Here is a 19,071-nt window from a genome sequence, read left to right on the forward strand (position 1 = left end):
TCTTCCTCACGCCCGACTCCGTCGTGCCACAGTCGCCACCAGCGACTCGTTCGCCTGCACTGCCGTGTTCTCATTCGACGTCGCGTCCACGTCCGTCGTCACCGACACGTCCGTCTTCGTACTCGTCATCATCACCGCCGCCATTGCGTGTGGCACCAATGTCAACACGCAGGGGCTCCTCATCATCATCTCGTCCACGGTTGCCGCCGCCGACGCACTTGGCTGCGCGCCTTCTCCAGCACCAAGAGGGTCTGCGCCTTCTCCAGGCAGACGTCCATCGTTCGCCCTCCGTGTCACGTCATCCTTGTCTCGTTGCTCATGCTGGTGGTCAGCTCGCACGTATCGCGCAGCTGCCATCGCTGGAGGTACGGTGGCTACGTAGATAGCAGTTCGCGCTGTATCCTTCGCCTCTGCCTCCTTTTTCATCATCTCCACGACCGAAGTCGCGCCGTCGTTGCACAGGTGTACCGCTCCCGTCATCGTACGCACAGGGACACCTCTCCTCGCCCTGCGTTCCTCGATCTCGTCGGCATTTGCCGCCCTCGTCTCGCTCATCTCGCCAGAGTCGGCCGCGCGTGGCGCCTCTCTGTTCCGTACATCGTCTCTTCCGTTCACCGGCCGAACAGTCGTTGCCTGCTCAGTTCTCCTCGTCCTCATCGTGTCGGTCGCTGGAACAACCTTCACCTGCTTCCGTTCCTCGTTACCATCCGCCGTCAGCTCTTCCAGCCGGGGTTTTTCACCTCTCACCGGACGCCATACCCCCTCAATCGCGCCCGCTACTCGTTTTCCGCCGCTGGACGTGGCTTACGCCCACGCTGCTCCAAATAGGCATCGTTATGCGCCTTCGCATCAGCGTCGGTGCATGCTCGTGCGTAGTGACCAGGCTGGTGACACGCAAAACACTTCGGTTCGTTCGGGCATTGCGTTGCCCAGTGGCCTGACTGACCGCAGTGGAAACACACTCCGCTGTTCGGACGGCTCGTGCCGCTTGGCCTGCCGTTCGGACGCTCCTCTTCCGTCCTCCTCGACGCCACTTGCCGCTTGTCTCCACCAGCCTGTTTGACTGCCGCTTTGAACTTCTTACGCGGTTTGACATCGGCCTCGTCGCCACTGGACTCGTCCATCTCGTTCTTAGTCCGAAACTTGACAGCTCTCTTGTCTGACGCTTTGGCGCTCGTCACCACCTTCGCAGCCGTTCGCTTCCTGTCCGACTTGCGAGGCTCGTACCAGTACTTCCCGTTCCAGACGTCTCCCGGAGGCGGAACCCACGTACCAGTGTCCTTGTTATAGACACCTTGAGGATTCGTAAAGAGCGCCACATGCTCCATGTCCCTCCTAGCCATTATTCCCTCATTCGTGCTCACGATGCTCAGCATTTCGGCCGACAGGCCCATACCTCCGATCCCAGGTATCGTTTGACCCGTCGTTCCAGCCATCGGTATCAAGTACGGCCTCGGTGCCATGGCCCATGGCAAGCCGCTGTTCAACATCGCTTGGGCGACGTTATCCATCGGGTCGTCGATCTCGGTGGCCTTGTCCACGGCCTCTTCCAGTGTCTTTGGCCTTGGTTCTTGCCGGACGAGCTTCCGCGTAGTCTTATCAAGACATCGATAAAATTGCGCGAGCAGGACGCGCTCATGCACATTGTTACGGCCGATGACATCGCGCAGGCCAGCCGCAAAATCTGCATACGTTTCTCCAGGCATCATCGGCCGCATGCTCACTCGCCACTCTGCCGCTGACTTGTCCTTGCGTTCGCCGTAGCGGCGTAGCAGAGCCTTCTTGAGGTTCGACCACTTCCTCTTCCTTGTAGGTAGCCTCCTGTTCATGTTGACCCACCCCTTGGCGGCGTCCTCCATCAGTTTGTTGCCTAGGATATAGTAGAGTGCATTGTCCGATCACTTTCATCGTCCCGACTCTTCAGCTCCTTGGAGGGCCAAATCTACACGGTCGATCCACGTCGAGACCGATACCTTCGGCGATGGCGTGTAGGTTGGAAGCTCCAGATCCTTGACATTCTTTCGTCGTGAGTGCCGCTCACGACGCGCTCGTTGTCCACGTCGCTCGTTACGTCGGCGCCGTTCGCTGACGTCGTCGTCCGAGCTATCACTCGAGTCGTCGCCAACGTCACTGTCACTGCTCGAACTGCTCTCGCTGGATCTGCTGCTCGACTCAGACGAGCTGCTCTCGTCTCCAGGCGCTCCTGGTGTCGCCCTCGTCTCGTTATCACGACGTTGCCGCCCACGCGTTGCAGATCGTCGCCCGTGTGTCTCATCGTTCGGCGTCGGTGGTTGCAGGCGCGCTACCATCGCTGCCAACTGCTGCATGGTCGTCGCCATAGACGCCAGCTCAGGCGTAGTCGCCGTCGTTGTCCCCGTCGTCGTTGAAGGTGTAACGGTCGCCGTACGGCTCACCGCCGTACGCTCCGTTGCCGTCGGGATTGCTGAGGTGCTGCTTGTAGTCACCGGTGCCACCTCCACGTGTCGTGCTCTGCCGCTCCTCGTCTCAGCGTCCGCCCGCAGCACTTCTTCACGTGCCGTTCGTTGTTGTGCACCCTGTTCGGCTCGTTCGTCCACACGCGCGTCTGCAGCACGCGCCTGCTCTCGACTGCGCGTGTTCTCGGCAACCTGGGCTTGGAGGCTGGATACGGCCGTCGTAAGTTGGTGCAGCGTGGTGGCAATGGCCGCTACTTCTTTCGCAGGCGCTGATGCCGTTCCCTCGTTGCTTCGTTCATCATGTTCACTCGCCATGGCGCTGGTCGTCTCTCGTCTTGTCGGCTCCTCCGTCTCCGTGCTCCGCTCGTGCGTCGCTTCAGACGCTGGCGCAGGCTCTTGAATGCATTGATCGGAAGTCTTCGTCTTTTCCGTCGCGCGCCTCTTCGTTTAGGCTGGAATATGTTGGGTGCCGTGCTCATCAGCTTCGCCCTGGCTCGACTCGTCGTCATCGTCTGTCTGGACCAGCAAATCCTTGGTCTTGCGCCGAGTGATGCGCTTCGACTTGCCGGCCCTGGAGGCCGACTTCGTGCGCGTGGAAGTTAAAGTCGTCAAGGGCGATGCCTTCGTCGCTGATACACTCTCCAACTCGCTCGTACCGCTCAATTGATGCCCCTGTATGACCACCATGTGCCGGTCCTCTTATCTTGCCCGAACCGCTGGGCAGGTCGTATACTCACGCTGCGAGGTCGCTCGTGAGCTTCGTAGTCTCAACACAGTACTGGCCGTCAGAGATCCACTTGATCTCCCCCTGCCGGAACGCCCGCCTCGTGCGTTCGTTCCAATTTTATTAAGAGATTAGTCAATAACCTCAATAGAGCTAGCAAATGCCAACACTATACTCGTTCTCGTCCTCGTACAACCACTCGCACGCGTTCAAGTAGCACGCCGACTGTCCCCAGATCCCGCGCGTGACGCTTCTGAAACACCCCCGGACCTCAGTGTCCGCCGTTGCTTCCACCCACGTCGTACGCCGCCTGGAACCCACTCGTCGCGCCGCTTGCCGCCGCACTGGTAGCCCACAGTGGCGTCTCCGCCACCACACTCGTTCTCAGTTACCCGGGGAGCTCTCTCTCCACCTCGTCCAATCCGTAAGAGGGGCGCTCACTTCGCCGTCGCCCTCCCTTGTCCGATTCAGAAGTGAGCCTTCACCTCGACTCGTCCGATTTGTAAGCGAAGGCGCTCACTACGCCGTCGCCCGTCCAATTCGCAAGTGAGGCGCTCACTTCGCCGTCGCCCGTCCAATTCGCAAGTGGGGCGCTCACTACGCCGTCACCCTCACTCGTCCGCACGTTTACTCAACCGACCGCCTGGAGGTACTTCAACGCGCTCGGCTCGCGCTCTCCACCAATGCGCGTCCTCCGATCGTGCCACTCGCACGTCTGATTCTCCTCAGCGTTTCCGCAATGCATCCCCAACAAACTCGCTCTCTGCTCGTCGTGCTCGCTGCACTCTTCGCGCACGTCGCGTTCGTCAAGCACGTCGCGTTCACCGCGCACATGACGTCCATCTCGTACATGTGCCTGCTGAAGGCCCACCCGTAGACCTCCACTGTTACAAATGTATTGAAGGTATGCTCTTGTACAACTTACGCGGACCAACGTTGAGGTGGCGAGTGGCTTCTTCCCATTGTAAAATTGGCGCCACTTTGCGGTGGTTTGCTGCTCTAGCACAGGTAGGCTTACCTAGGGCCGCTGGACTTGGGAATCGGGGCCTCTCCTTTTGTGAGTGTTCTGGGGTTTGTTTTCGAATGTAATAGACTCTCCGATAACTGCCCGCTTTATCTCGTCCCCAGGCGTCACGTGCTCTGGTAGAAGTCGACGAGGGTGAGTATAAGCCGAAAAAAAAATGAAAACTGCTTTATTGTTTAGCGTGACGGTTTCCAACAGCCAATCGAATTATTTACATATTATGTAGCCATCTTTGACTGTAGCCATCTCGAAAATAAATAAATAAATGGTGTGCGCCACACCACAGTTTGAAGCGCATACTATTCCACGATGCTACAGTACCATCTCATTCCCGCGCGACACGATGTCGTGGCTGGACGTGGCCAAGGACCTGAACGCCGGCACCATCGGTGGGGTGGCAGGGATCATTGCCGGTCACCCGCTGGACACCATCAAGGTCCAGCTGCAGACCAGTCGCGGGTCGGGTAGTGGCGTTCTACGCACTCTACGGCGGGTGGTGGGCTCCGAGGGCGCCGCAGGACTCTACCGGGGGCTGCTGTCCCCCATCCTGTCCAATGCACCGATCAACGCCGTCATCTTCGGCGTGCAGGGCCAGTCGGTGCGCGCTCTCCAGTCGACACAGAACCAGAGTGGGCCGTTGACCAACTCGCAGCATTTCGTGGCCGGTTCCGCGGCCGGACTGGTTCAGGTTGTGTTCGCGGCCCCGTCGGAGCACGTCAAGATCCAGCTCCAGACGGGGGCAATAGGCGCCGAGCACAGCTCCATCGCTGCGGCCAGAACGATCCTCAGGAGATACGGGATGTCTACATTGTTCAGGGGCTGGGAGGTGTGTCTGCTGCGGGACGTGCCGTCGTTCGGTGTTTACTTCTGCTGCTACGAGGCGACCAAGAGGGCGCTGACCAATGGGAACAGCGACAACGAGACGGACTGGAAGCTCATGACCGCCGGGGGGATCGCCGGAATGCTGTCGTGGGCGGTCTGCATGCCACTGGACGTCGTCAAGAGCTGCGTGCAGGGCCAGAGCCTCGAGGGCAAGCAGATGACCATGACGGAGGTTGCACGGACCAGGATGAGGCAGGAAGGACCGTGGTTCTTCTTTAAGGGCTTTGGAGCGACCATGGTCAGGGCCTTCCCCGTCAGCGCAGTCACGTTCCTCGTCTACGAGAAGACCATGCAGCTCACGTCTTGAGCTTTGACGCTTCATGGAGATCCCTCATACGATCGACCGGCTGACTTTGGTGGCAAGGCATCATCTCGAAGCGTTCATTTTTGAAGTTAATACTGTAAATCAATCGTGCACGTAGCTCGTTTTGTGGTCCCACGATGATAATACTTGAAGGTTATGTGATTTTGTTGTACAGGTAGTACGTGAACAGCTGAATTATGAGGTAGTATTTCAAATGTTGCAGTTTAGTTTACGGCAATCTCGTCTAGTATGTCGATCCGAAGTCGCCCGAACGGATGTTCATGAACTTCACAGTCGCGTTGGGGCTTTCGGCGAACACGCTCTCGGGGTCGCCACCAGGATTCGGGCAATCGCCGCGCAATGCGCCCGGAACTGACGGGTCCTGTCCAGTCTTGAAGCTGTCGAGCCACGTCATGTTGGAGCCGTAGTCCACCCAGATGCTCATGGCGAGCGTCATACCACCGACCATTTGCTTGCCCATTTGCGCCAGTCCGCCCATAGCGTACGGGTGGTCACCGAACAACGCCTTCGACGCGTTGCACATGGTCTCGGTGATGGAGTCGGTCCCGTTCAGTGCAGGCCAGGTACTGCCCGGGTTGGCCACCACGCGGTTGTCCTGCTTGTACAGGCGGCGAATCTCCACCAGCTCTCCAGTCTCCGTGTTGTCATCAGTGACAAATTGCGTGACGACCGTGAACGGGCGAGTTGTGTCAATGTCGAACTTCTTTCCGCGGCCGTAGAGCTTCTTATTGCCCATACGGAACGGGTTGAGACCACAACCAGGCTTATCGCACCACCCCGAGTAGCGAAGTGCCTCAGTGGCACCGCAGTCTTCGTCCGCTGAACACCTCTGCTGACCGTCGATCGAGCACGGATGAGTCGTGTACGACGTGGCCATGCTGTTAGCCTCCCAAATGTCCATTTCAGCGCAGCAGGCTCCGTACTTGTTGTCAAAGTTGGCCTCGCCGTTGATGAACTTGACCTCTTTCATGCACTGAGCATCACAGTAGCCCGTGCCGTAAGCAGCGCCGGCGGTGTTGGTCGGGTAACGAGTGGTTCCTCCGTCGGCGTCCATTTTGGAGAAGTAAAGAGCGCCGTTCGAGCCACACGGCAAGGAAGACATATCGACGTCGAACGTAAACTCCTGGTTGAGCAGCTGGAACTGCTTGTACTTCTCCCCCGACGCATCCAGCATGTAGACACGGGTACCCACACCACCAGGAGTTTCCAGCTTCATGTTGAGAGTCTTGCCGACAGTGGTGATGCTGTGTTTGCCAGCGTAGTCCGCGCCTTCAAGTCCGCAGATTTTGGCACATTCCTTCGGGGTCGAGCACGTCGTCGCGTTCCAATCGTTGTTCGCGTTACAACTATTGTTTGTCCCGACCGCGTTCATCTGGCGCCAGTTGGCATCGATCACTACCGACGACTTCTCCGTCACACAGCTGACAACATTCGAGTCCAATTGGTCAACTTGGGCTAGTACGTTGGTGACTTTGGTGCACACTTGTGAGGCCAGCGCAGGATGCTTCTCTGGGATATTCGTGCCAGGTTGCTGCGCAGTGGTGCATTGTCCGTAGGCAGCAATCGCGAATGCAGCGAGTCCGATAGTTCTTGAAACGAGCATAGGTTGGAGTTTAGATGAATGAACTTGAGCTGAACCGAGCGAAATTAAAAGTGAGAACTAGCCTGATTAAGATCGAGGCGTTTGTCATCATAGTCTCTAGGTTCCAGCGTGGTTTGAGCGAAACCAGCAGGTTATCGTCGTGAAGATACTCGATGGACGAGAACGCATGCCTCCCATGAATTATCCACCACTGGTTCAGGCGAAGTCGTCCGTTCAACACTCAGAGTCCTTCAAGATTGGAAATGCCGATCCTGCTCAGATTCCGAAAAGGAGCTGTCTACATGAATACCCAGACAGGCGGGTATGTTATGTCCGCATAGCGTGATGGTGCCGACAGCCGCCGACGCGACCGACACTACCGATGGCTTGCTACCCCAGGGTCAACTCAGCTCGCCGGAGGAGCGTTCGGCTGCCCCACCCGCCCACCACCCAAACTCTCGCTCTGGAGTCTCAAGATCATGGTCGTGCTCGCTTCGTGCATTTACCCACCCAGAGCTTAGCGTGACGCCAGCGACACCGAGGTGCACCAGAAGGCGGAGGATACGAAGCGCGAGGGAGACGAGGAGGGTGAGCGGGTCGAGAACACAAAGAGCGAGGAGGTCAGTGGGGGCATGAAGAGCATGAAGAGCGTGAAGGACGGCGTTGAGCGCGAGCGCGCCCGACATGCAGGAGCTCGCGCTCCCGCTACTCACTGTTCCTGCGGGCGATGCGCGAGCGCTGTTTATTATCATTTAAATTATCATAATAGATGGAATATTACTGCTGTTCACTGTCCTTCTGACCGCTTCCTCCAACGGACCCGCCTCACTTGGATGTGTCGGCAACAGCGACGGCACTGACAAGAGTGTTGTGTAAACTGTTTCGGGCGTTGCCTACGAAACTCGTTCGCAGGGGTTTGGACGGACCAAAAAATCGGACCCAATTTGGTTATAACTATACCAGCAAAGGGCCATCCATCAGTCTGGAAGCCAATTAAAAATCCTCCGCCAAATTTTACTCCTGTACTTGCTGGACTGGAATAAATGCTGCGGGAATCGCTACAAAAGGCTCGAAACAGTCAATACAAATCACAGATAAAGTGTCGGCTCCGTGCAAAATGCATGTATGCGATTAATCGCCTTTTTACTTATCTCGGCAGCCCTGATGGCATTATACGTCGGAAACAGTGAGCGAGGGGGTCTCCTTTCGGAGAGTCTGATGAATAGTGCAAAGCGCGACTTCAGAGACGATAAGTGGTCGTACACGCCACCCACGAGATCGGCAAGATGCAGGGCAGGGTCCCAACATCCATGTAACGCATTGCTTTTTATACATTACTGGTTTCGTAATTTACTACTGAACACATTTATAATTACGTGGTAATTTACGATAGGTATTACGGGACGACTTACGGGACGGCTCCCTTCCATTACTTAATCGACGTAAGCGCCAAACCGTGGGATCAATTCGGGGTGACCCGCCAGCTTGAACCGCGGCCGCCTGCCGCGAGCTTGGAAAGGATGGTGGGCTCACCACCACCGCGGCAGGACCCGAGGAGTTGCTGTACTCTTGGAGCGCAATCGTCGTTGTCTGTGGTGTTTTAAGAGCGCGAGGGTCTTGAACGCGATTTTCTTGAACACGTGGGTTACGCCACGTCCGACGCACCTTGGTGGGGATTTTTTTTATTAATGGGGAAAGGTGACGTCACCATGGTGGTGACGCAGTTTATTGCGTTACTTACCAGGGATGAACGCTAGCAACCTGTGCAGGGAAGTCTTGATCGCACGCCAGCAGCGTACCGCATCGCCGATGTCATTATTCCCATATATTATTACTACGTAGTAATATTAGCCAGCCACAGTAACTTTTACTATCAACAGTCTCAATACAAACTATACTTAAATTAACATAACATTTATAACCACAACCCCCGAACAGACGTGAAGTAGTCTTAATTTCATGAAGTAACAGGTAGCCAGGCCTCAGAAAAGCACATCATGGACACGACGACCAAGTGGGCATTCCTGCAGCCGTGGCTGGGGGCTCTTCTCGACAGCCTCGCACACCACAATGACGACGACGATGACGAGGCGCAGTTAATCCAGGCGGATCTCGACTGTTGGCCCGAGGACTTGGACGAGTACAGCTTCGACGAGCCGGACTTTACAGTGGGAGAGTGGAATCTGTTCGTGGATTTCCCCGCTGATGACGCGAGTCGACGAGACAGGGAGGGACTGCAGCGCATTCGAGAGGCCATTGAGCTCTTCAACTTTCTGGCGGTGGTGGACAACAAGAGCTTCAGAACGCTGCTGTCTGACTTTGTAGGCGCCGCCGACTCGAACTGCATTGTCCACCCGGTGTGGCAGTGCTCACTAGCAGGAATTTTGCCGCAGGGGGATCCCATTGCGCAGCGAGCGGAAGTGACGTGGGGTGCCATCTTCGGGTGTCCACATGACCCGTGGGAGTATTCGCCCACGTTTCGTGACGCGATGCTCAAGTTGGAAGAGTTGGACGCAGAGTGTGATGACGAGAGTGATGACGAAGACTATGTTGGTGGTATTAACTCTAGCCTGCACTGGTTTATTCAAAGCGAAGCTGTACCGATGAAGGGCATCCAGGAGACCAAAGTGTATAGCGCGTCGAAATCTACTTGTGAGGATCTGTCTCGAAAAATGGGGGAGCTTTTCGGACTTCATGCCCCTCCAATGGTACACGTATGTGCTGTCGTAGAGAAGGCATCCGTGGTGAACGCCTGGCGACAACTTGATTCGGGCGTAGTACCGCTCGATACTGTTGAGATTTACTACCCGACTTTCGTTGGCCCTGCTGTGCCTGAGCTTACTGCAGCACTAGCACGAACAACACCACTGCAATTCCAACTGCATTTAAGCGAGCAAACTATTCCTCGACAGCAGCGAGGACTGGCGATAGCAAACGCTGGATTCATGTTCAGCAGCATATTCTGCGGTCGCTCAGTGTGCAAACCACAAGGTACGAACTCGAATATTGCTGAGCTCCAGCAAGAAGGGGAGATTGATAATTTAGAGCTGCGCCTCCGATTGGCGACGAATACCGACTTTGCAATCTTATATTCGGCGCTGGCTGAGGCGACGTCGATCGCAGACCTGGTGATTCGGCTTGTTGAGGATGATGAACTAGCAAACGTCCCAGCCCGACGCTCGCATTGGGCTTGGCTCGCGTACGCATGTGGCCATCCAACTGCAAAAAGATATGGTAGATCCGTTAGCGTTACTTCCCTTTCGTTGAGTGCACATGATGTGTCGATTGTCCAGCAAGTTGTGAAGAACTGCTACCCTCAACCAGTGAAAGAACGACATGGCGATGTCTCTCAGTATGGATTCGCAAATGTTCGAGCTGGATCGAAACTACGACCCTGTGGTTTAGGAGGTGAAGATGATACGAATCTCTTATTGACACGAGATTATCGTTTCCGAGCCCTATACGACCCCGTGAACATGCAGAACCAGGTCGAGGTTGTCGTTCCCGGATACGGAGTTTGCCAAGTCGGGCTGAGCGATGGAGTAAATACTTTTATACCCGACACAGCAGAACTGCTAGATGAACACGCCAAAGTACATGGATCGCTACATCTGAACTTTTATAGTGTTGAGAGCGGTCGGTCTCTCACCGACCTGCTAGCTTTGATTACTGGTAATGTTCGATCTCTCTCAATTGGGATCTTGGACGAGGAAGGCGTGGATCTGGATTTGAGTGCTGTAGCTGCTGCTTGTCCAAGGCTGAAAGAGCTTCGGATCGATGGTTTTAATGTACGGCTATCACTCCAAGAGGAGTCGCTGCGGAACTGGGGTATCCAGAGACTGACTATCATGGAATCACATGAAGTGGCTGGAGTCGCGGAGTGTTTGAAGGATAAAACCTATCGAATGTCACGGGAGCTAGTGGAGCTAGAGATCAGCCGGCACAACGGCCGCATAAGCCACACGTATGTGGATGCTCTAAAGCTTCATGACGGGGAGAAGTTGCCTATCGCCGAGAAGTTGTTACCGTTGGACGCCAAAGCCGCTCTGATCAGCGTTATCAGTTGGGAAGATCAATCTGCAGGTAAAGCGAAGGCTACCCGAAAGTCAGTGACAGATCGTGGGCCAGCCCAGCGCTCGGTTCATCGCGTGGGCAAAGATATTCTTCGATTAATTTTCGAGCTGGCGGCGGCACCTAAGCAGCGCATTGTCGAGGTGACTACATGAATGGAGGAGCTTGAATCCGCACAATTCGGTAATTTGTTAAGATTAAGGTGATGAAGGCCCACGATCACCAACGTTGTTGCAGCTGACCTTCGAATCTAATATCTGGATTTCTAATCCAAGATAAAGTCCTAGTCGAGATCGCAATGACCATGGCGTAGATTCACTCCGTCACGCACCCTGATCCCGTGGTGTAAGCTATGATATCGATAAACCGACCAAACGAAGATGCAGTCACTGATGTACAATTTGATGAAGTCAGCGTTTCTGTAAACAATGGCCATCTCGCTGAATTTTTCAGTCGACAGGTCCCTTTTCAACAGCATGCAAAACCACGCAAATGCGCTTTATTCAAAGCGCGTCAAGCCAGCATCAGTATTTTTTTTACTTTAATCCGACGACATTACGCAAAACCGGTCTCTAACCACCGAGTTCTCCCATTCCTGGTTTTGCGGACTCGACCCTACACCGCCATTCAATCTTCGATCGGATCTCGATGACGTCCACCGCCGAGCGAACATCAAGCAGCAGCCCCCACCAACCGGTGAACCCCAAGCTACCAGCGACCTCATCTGACAACTACTGAACGCTGGTCTATGCCGTTTGAGGTCTTCAGGGTCGAGTCTGCACCATCCCCATCAGTGCTGACGCCTCCATCCACCATCTCGTGGAGCTCATTCATCACCAGGACGCCGTCCAACTCACTGGAACCGATCCAGCGACGCTCGACGCGTACTCCACCAAAGACCCTCGTCTCGGGTGAGCCCGTACGAGCAAGAACGGGGGCATGATAGGTCGAGGCAGCCCTCGGTCCAAGGCCTTCTTGGTTCCACGAAGCGGTTCGCGACTACTCCATCCAATATCCCTTCGTCAATTCGGACGTGGTGCACGTCGTCGTGGATTTGATCGTCCAGAATTCGGTGGGATCTCAGGTGAACGAGATCGGGACGATGCCCCTGGCGGACGACAAACCTGGGCCTGGTGAGGCGGAAGATTTTGACATGGAAATTGAGCGGTGGGTCGTGCACAAAAGTGCTGGGGCTGTTCGTGCACTGATCGATCCACAGCATAATCTTCTCTGCGCTGCACGACTATCAAAGCACCAAGTGGCTGGAGTACGACACATACGACGGCTACCCTTCGAAGTCTACGTTGGCGACAAGACTACGTGGCGCAATCTCTACGTCCGGTGCAGCGAAGTTGTCCAGAAAACGATCTCGGTGGGTGGAACGCTTCGTTAGAGTTAAGGCCCACCCTGGAGCTGTGGATTGGGACCTGATGTCCCGACTATCAGAGAGACCCGAGGCGCTGACGAGTGGTGCGAGACAGAATTTGTGACAATGGTGGATCTTCGATGTGCAATGCTGAACCTCGTTGGTTAGTTCATTAATCCCGTTTCATAAGCACACACACACTATGAGCGAGTGGAACTTCTTCGAGCCTTGGCGTGCCGTACTACGCGACAACGCAATAGCACAAAGCAACTATCCTGTTGCATCAGTTTATCGATATTTTTCGAGGAAAACCGTGCCGCAGGGCGGCGAATGATTTGCGTGAGGAGAGTTTTCAGCTTGTTGAGACCATGGATGTCGCTGACGTATCCAGACTCAAGTGACGTGGCGAGCATGACTGGGATGTTGGGCGACCGGAAGGAGTACTCACCTGGATTTGTGGAAGCTATCGTCAAGCTCGAGGCGATCGGACTCGGAGAATCAACTAAAGCGTACGTATCAGGGAGGGGGGGGGGGGGGGGGTCTGTTTTTTCGCTGGACGTGTAGACTGCATGCAGCAAATAGAAACAGTATCCACACCACTATCAAACCATTTCAGGTTCAGGCTACTTGATGCTAACATTCCTCCGATAGCGCAGCTGAGTGCTAATCGTGGTGGTAGTCCACTCGTTCATACACGATGACATCGCGACAACAACCGGCGAATGCTGGGTTTTTGCTGACCACGCTGCTTTGTCCATGCGTTGCTGGCCCATCCAAATGATAGGCCTGCTAGAATGTCCGGGTGCGTTGTCCGAGTTGACGAAGTGCTTGATAAACCCCACACTTCGGAAGGACTCTAGTTAAAAACACAAATAGAGGTTCTCTGACTCCCCCAATAAACCCCACCCTTCAAATGTCGCAAGGGCTTCGTATTGAAGTTCACCCGCGCCAAAATGAAGGGGAGGAAGTGACCGCGTTAATGACACACGACGGCGAGTTCCTGCCTCTTGTGAAGGAGAAATTCCACACAAACTCGAAGGCTGCCATGATCAGTGCCGTCACCGTCGCGTTTAGAGGAGTTACGAGGTCTATTAATCATCTGGACGCACATATCACGAGTGTCATTTTTCTATTCGCCTCAACTCCAGAGTAGCGATCAGTGGAATGCTGTCTCGAGGCGTAGGCGCGCACCGCACTAATTAGTACCGTTGCCTCTCATATTTTGCTGCGCCTTTTGTTTATCCAAACTTCTAACTATCGTGTAAAACTGTTTGCTTTTTCGTCGTAGTGCGTCATCACGCTGAAGTAGCGCAACGTGCCACGCCCTAATTCACGATCCATTCCTGCATTTGCCGACAGTAGACCACAACAGCACGCCTTCCCCATGACCAAAGGAAAAGCGAGTCACAACGCCCAACAAGCAATGAGCAAGTGACGCGCAGCCTCCACCACCCCCTCCGACGACACGAGGACACTGTGGAGTAACGGTGTAAATGAGTTTATTGAAGATGAACCAAGTCTGCCTGGAAGCCTTCCGGGAATGCTTTATGAAATATTGGAGCGGGTCTTCAGACGTTGACCATGGAAATGCACTGGAATGATAAGCATCCGTGCGTATTATTCTATGTCATGGTCCATAGTTTCCCTCAGCTGGAGGAGCTGCACCTCAGAGGGTTTGATATCGCGTTTACCGATATGGAGGACGAGGACATTTCTGAGTGGGGAGTCAAGACAAATGGTTCTCGAGGACGTTAGAGAGGCTGACGGTCTGTTGGAAACCTTAAGCGACCCCAACGTTCGAATGTCTCGGGAGTTGGTTGAGCTGATGCTCAAATCTATCTAGCGATTCGATCCTCACACTAGATCGTATCGCTGCGCTCCAAGCTCAAGACGGAATGCTCCTCCCAAGCAGAAACCTCCTATCCTTTCGAAAATCGCAATGATCAGTGCCACTAAATCCGACGATGTGACGAAAGACAAGTCAAGAGCAACCGGATGAAGTATCTTGTCCTTGATATTCGCGTTCGCAGCAACCCCTCAGCGGCGTTCCGCTCGTGTCTCCAGGGAGTTTGGTGGTCATGCTTAATTCTACCTACTAATCTACGCACGAGTCATTTGTGTTTTGCAAGGGTGTCATGGAATCACAGCTGGATCACTTGATCTGAACAACCATTGGCTTTCAACTACTGAGCACCAATGCGGGTCGCCTTTCGAGTATAAGTTGCACGAGCTGAGGGTAGCCGGAGAAGTAAGCCATGATCAATACAGTCCAACCCCATTCGTCCTTCAAATCGACATTAGCGCCGGCGTCCAACAAAATTCGAAGCGGTTCTAGACGGTTGTACATTGCCGCCAACACCAATGCTGTCTCTCCAAAACGACATTGAGCGTTCATGGCAGCACCTTTGATTACCAAAAGCTGAACGACTGCTCCGTGCCCGTTTTCCACCGCAGCCATGAATGCTGTCGTTTCATCACCGTACCGTCGTTCATCAAGCGATGCCCCCCCCCGCTTAATCAGTACTCGCGTTGTGTCGAAGTGACCATGCTCTGCCGCAATTCGCAATGCGGTGGTATTGTGGGGGCCTTTCGCGTCAATCAAAGCTCCATGCTTCAACAGAAGGCGGACAATGTTGCTGTGACCGTGCAACGCTGCGTTCATCAGGGGAGTCCAGCCAGCTTTGTTCACCACATTCACATTCGCCCCAGCAGGAATAAGTTTTTCCGCGAGTTCGACCTGCCCCTCCTCACATACCAGACTTAGGGCTGTTTCGCCGTCTTTCTGACGGATATCAACGCGTGCGTTGTGCCGAATAAGAAGATTCACGACCTCGATATGGCCTCTCGCTGCAGCTGCTGCAAGTGGGGTGTATTCATCTTCACCAGGAAGGTCGACGTCGGCACCGGCCTCCAGTAAGGCCAGGACCACTGCGAGGTGGCCCTCAGTAGCCGCCACTTTCAGCACCGACGAACCTGTTCGTGCCCTTGCATTCACTGGAGCTCCGTGACTGAGCAGCAGTTGCACGATGCCAAGATGACCGTGTAGTGACGCTAGATGTAGGATAGTGAGCCCTTCCGTATCTGTTGCTTGTGCGTTTGCGCCAGCATCTAGAAGTCGTTGAATATATTCTGTATCACCACGCGTTACAGCATCGATAAGCTCCATCTTAGATTTGTTGCGCTTCCACCGGTGTTGAATCAACATCCATAGAAACCACATCAAGATCCACATTGTTGGTCTTGATGGAGAAGCCAAAATGCCTCATACTTCGCAATTTACGGCCTTTGGCGCACTTGGATCCAAGATCTTCTCCGGCGCCTCTTCGGAGGATCCCCCTTCTCGGACGAAGTCCCCCCTGCGTGGGGCTGAGAATGGGGGAGGAGGAGATCGAGGCGTCTGGCACGAGCGGTGACGTACCAGGCCATGTCCACCAGATATGCCGTGGCACCAATTTCAAGACCAAGGCGCGTTGGACAAGGCGGACCCTTCGCGTTCAAGATGAACAACCCGCCAGCACACGAGACTCCGTAGCCTTTTCGTTTCCCCCGAATGTCACCTACCTAAGGGGTGGGACCTGGTGAACCCCGCGCGCGAGCATGTTATGGAATCCAAGGACTTCGTCATCTCAGCAAGCTTCGTCGTGGTGGCCGCTTGAGCGACGAGGTTGGACGGAAGTGAATTGCGTGGAGCGAGCGAGCTCCGTTGAGATTCAGTCTCCGGTTTGTGTATGTCCCCAGCTTCGCTCTTGGCTGCAATGCGACTAGGTCTGCGTTTGCGACGTCTTCTCCAAGGTCGACAAAAGAGCCTCGTTTGTCAATTTCGGCGATCGGAAGATGGCTGGACCAGGCAAGACTCGTTCTAGACCGTGTCATTTCCGACTTGGGTCATCGGTTCCGGCCTCCGGGGCCCCTGCCCCCTGTCCCCGTGTAGCGTGTTAGCTCATAGCAGCCGCACTAGCCATGGTAAAGGTACGTATTTACCCCCGGACACTTGATCAACGGGTCCGCGTTCCCTCCCAAGTGCCCCAACCAGTTCAAGCTGCTTCGTGAAAGCGTGTCGATTCGACGGGCTGTTGCGAAGAGGAGTACAAGGATTGAATTGACCACAACGAAACAATGTGACCGACTTCTACTGTCAAGCACCACCAAGAGAAATGGGCGTCAAGCCCCATGATGGCTACCGGCAACGCAATAGGCTCAGCCTACAGAAAAATCCAGGACTCTATAGTTAATTACTAAACTACTAACACAAGTAGTTATTTCGCTGCCAAGCCGCTGTCACCATTATCGTCAGTCTGCGCAGATGCTGCTCTGTTCTTCTTGAATGTCGACAAAATCCGTACTGGTAGCAGCCTTCCGATTCCAAAATTGGTAGAGGAAAATTGGCCTGTAATATGGAGATTTAGGAAGGAGCCTAAACCGCATTTGAAAATGGGGTTCTCGGCGAGGAGAGATCATACCAGTTTCCGTTATCATGAATCAACAAATACTACAGTGGTCACCCGCGGTAAATTAACACTTCGCATTTAGCATTGCATGCTTATTACGAGTCTCTGTGTCGCTTGTCCCAAGGCGGTCGGGTAAGACTATACGAGATCGCTGTCCGACTTGTCGGGATGCTCAAGAAATCCACTACGAGTGACCTGGAAGATTGTCCGTCTTGACCTGACTTCGCGATGCTATGGAGTAATTATCCGCAGCAACGGCAGGTCTAGTACCGATAAGGTTCACGTGAATCCATAGAACTGCCTCAAGGCACAGCAATATTCTCTCTGCAGGATCACTTACTATTTCACTAGTAGGAAAAAAACAGCAATAGTTTTGCACAGAGAACGCGTCAAATCGCCGCACAGATTTTGAGCACAGGCGCCACTGTTTTTGGTAGTCACCTGGTGGAGTCACAACACGTGTAAATTGACAGCTTACTCACCCGTTCACCAAAACAAATTTATTGAAAAGTACAAGATGGATATGTGAAATCTACTTCCTGGAACACAAAGTATTTGTGCAACAACGATCGTATTGACCCAACTGGAGCCGATTATTTGACCGTGTTGGGCGCGTTCGGGTTTGGACGAAGCAATATGGTTAGAACCAGTTCCTCATCTGCGGTCGACCCCTGTACAGACTGAGCAGTCTCTGACGGTTCAACAGCTGGTGTCGTGGCATCTACTTCACCTGTAGGCAAGTTCTGGAAAGTGTATCCCGTGCTCGATTGAAAATCCTGACGACATGTCTTGAAGCGAATAGTTGAATTGGGCTGTGCAATAAGTATGCTGGCTTGCCACAAAGTCTTCTGCAATACAGGACTCGTACATTCTGTCCACATTGAACATAACCTCGTTGCAGGTCCCATTCAAATAATCGATTTGTATCGACCCCCACTTCACTTCATCCGCACAGGTGTCCAATACAAGATCGGCGTCGTCGGGGATAGTGATACACTCGCAGCAGTCTTCCGAAGCGACAATATACGAAAGCGTAGTGGGATAGGGATCATCGCTAACAGTGGCAAAGCTCAAATATCGTAACTTGATCGGCGTCCGAGGCGCTTTTGTCGTAGGTCGTTCTTGACGGTCTAGCTGGTTGTCAAACGTCCGATGCCTGTCAGAAGCACCTCCCACAACAGCTTCTCCGGGTTCTTCGACGTCGTGATGCCCGAAGGCCCTTCGAATGTATGAGATGAGACCCCCCATCCTGGGGGCGAGCTGGGTGTGGGAAAAGTAAAAACGATAAATGAACGAGACCCAGGCGCTTGCACCACGCCTGGTCTGGCTATCCTAACGTCAGTGCAAAATGTGCAAAATACACTGGCTCGAGCACAGCCAATTGTTTCGTAACGGCCTGGCTTAGGAGCGGGTTAAATAACGGAACAGGCAGTCGTCATTCTCTAGGCCTTTCCGCTCCTCAGGGGCGGATGAACTGCTCAAACCCGGAGAGCATTCTCGGATCTATACGTTCAACTGTGCGATGGACGCTTTAGCGAATACAAACACGCGAGCAGGTTCGTTGGTGCTGAAAGTGGCGGCTACTGAGGGCCACCTAGCAGTGGCTTTATCGCCGGTGCCAACGTCGACCTTCTTGGGGATGGTGGATACACCCCACTTGCAGCAGCTGCGACGAGAGGCCACGTCGAGGTCGTGAAGCTTCTTATTCAACACAACACACACGCTGACATCCCTCAGAAAGACGGCGAAACAGCCATAGGCAGATCCGCCTTCTGTTGAAGCATGGAGCTTTGATTGACGCGAAAGGCCCCATAATACCACCGCATTGCGAATTGCGGCAGAGCATGGTCACTTCGACACAACGCGAGTACTGATTAAGCGGGGGGGGGGGCATCGCTTGATGAACGACGGTACGGTGATGAAACGACAGCATTCATGGCTGCGGTGGAAAACGGGCACGGAGCAGTCGTTCAGTTTTTGGTAATCAAAGGTGCTGACATGAACGCTCAATGTCGTTTTGGAGAGACAGCATTGGTGTTGGCGGCAATGTACAACCGTCTAGAACCGCTTCGAATTTTGTTGGACGCCGGCGCTAATGTCGATTTGAAGGACGAATGGGGTTGGACTGTATTGATCATGGCTTACTTCTCCGGCTACCCTCAGCTCGTGCAACTTATACTCGAAAGGCGACCCGCATTGGTGCTCAGTAGTTGA

General features: G+C 54.1%; 3 protein-coding genes across 3 annotated transcripts; 2 read left to right on the top strand and 1 right to left on the bottom strand.

The window, feature by feature from the left end:
* Window positions 1-4,526: 4,526 nt before the first annotated feature.
* On the top strand, window positions 4,527-5,372 carry IUM83_08812 (Mitochondrial Carrier (MC) Family; the record flags this gene model as incomplete). Its single annotated transcript, XM_067933208.1, has 1 exon — window positions 4,527-5,372. The coding sequence occupies one exon, from the start codon at window positions 4,527-4,529 to the stop codon at window positions 5,370-5,372; it is 846 nt and encodes a 281-aa protein (XP_067794154.1).
* Window positions 5,373-5,613: 241 nt separating this feature from the next.
* IUM83_08813 (Exoglucanase 1) lies at window positions 5,614-6,993 on the bottom strand (the record flags this gene model as incomplete). The annotated part of the gene is made up of 1 exon (XM_067933209.1): window positions 5,614-6,993. The coding sequence occupies one exon, from the start codon at window positions 6,991-6,993 to the stop codon at window positions 5,614-5,616; it is 1,380 nt and encodes a 459-aa protein (XP_067794265.1).
* Window positions 6,994-8,969: 1,976 nt separating this feature from the next.
* IUM83_08814 (uncharacterized protein) lies at window positions 8,970-13,738 on the top strand (the record flags this gene model as incomplete). Its single annotated transcript, XM_067933210.1, has 3 exons — window positions 8,970-9,680; window positions 13,593-13,611; window positions 13,698-13,738. The coding sequence occupies 3 exons, from the start codon at window positions 8,970-8,972 to the stop codon at window positions 13,736-13,738; spliced, it is 771 nt and encodes a 256-aa protein (XP_067794264.1).
* Between the last annotated feature and the right edge of the window lie 5,333 nt (window positions 13,739-19,071).

This window comes from Phytophthora cinnamomi (genome assembly GCF_018691715.1).
Source record: "Phytophthora cinnamomi strain GKB4 chromosome Unknown Contig26, whole genome shotgun sequence".
In the NCBI taxonomy this organism is placed as follows: domain Eukaryota; phylum Oomycota; class Peronosporomycetes; order Peronosporales; family Peronosporaceae; genus Phytophthora; species Phytophthora cinnamomi.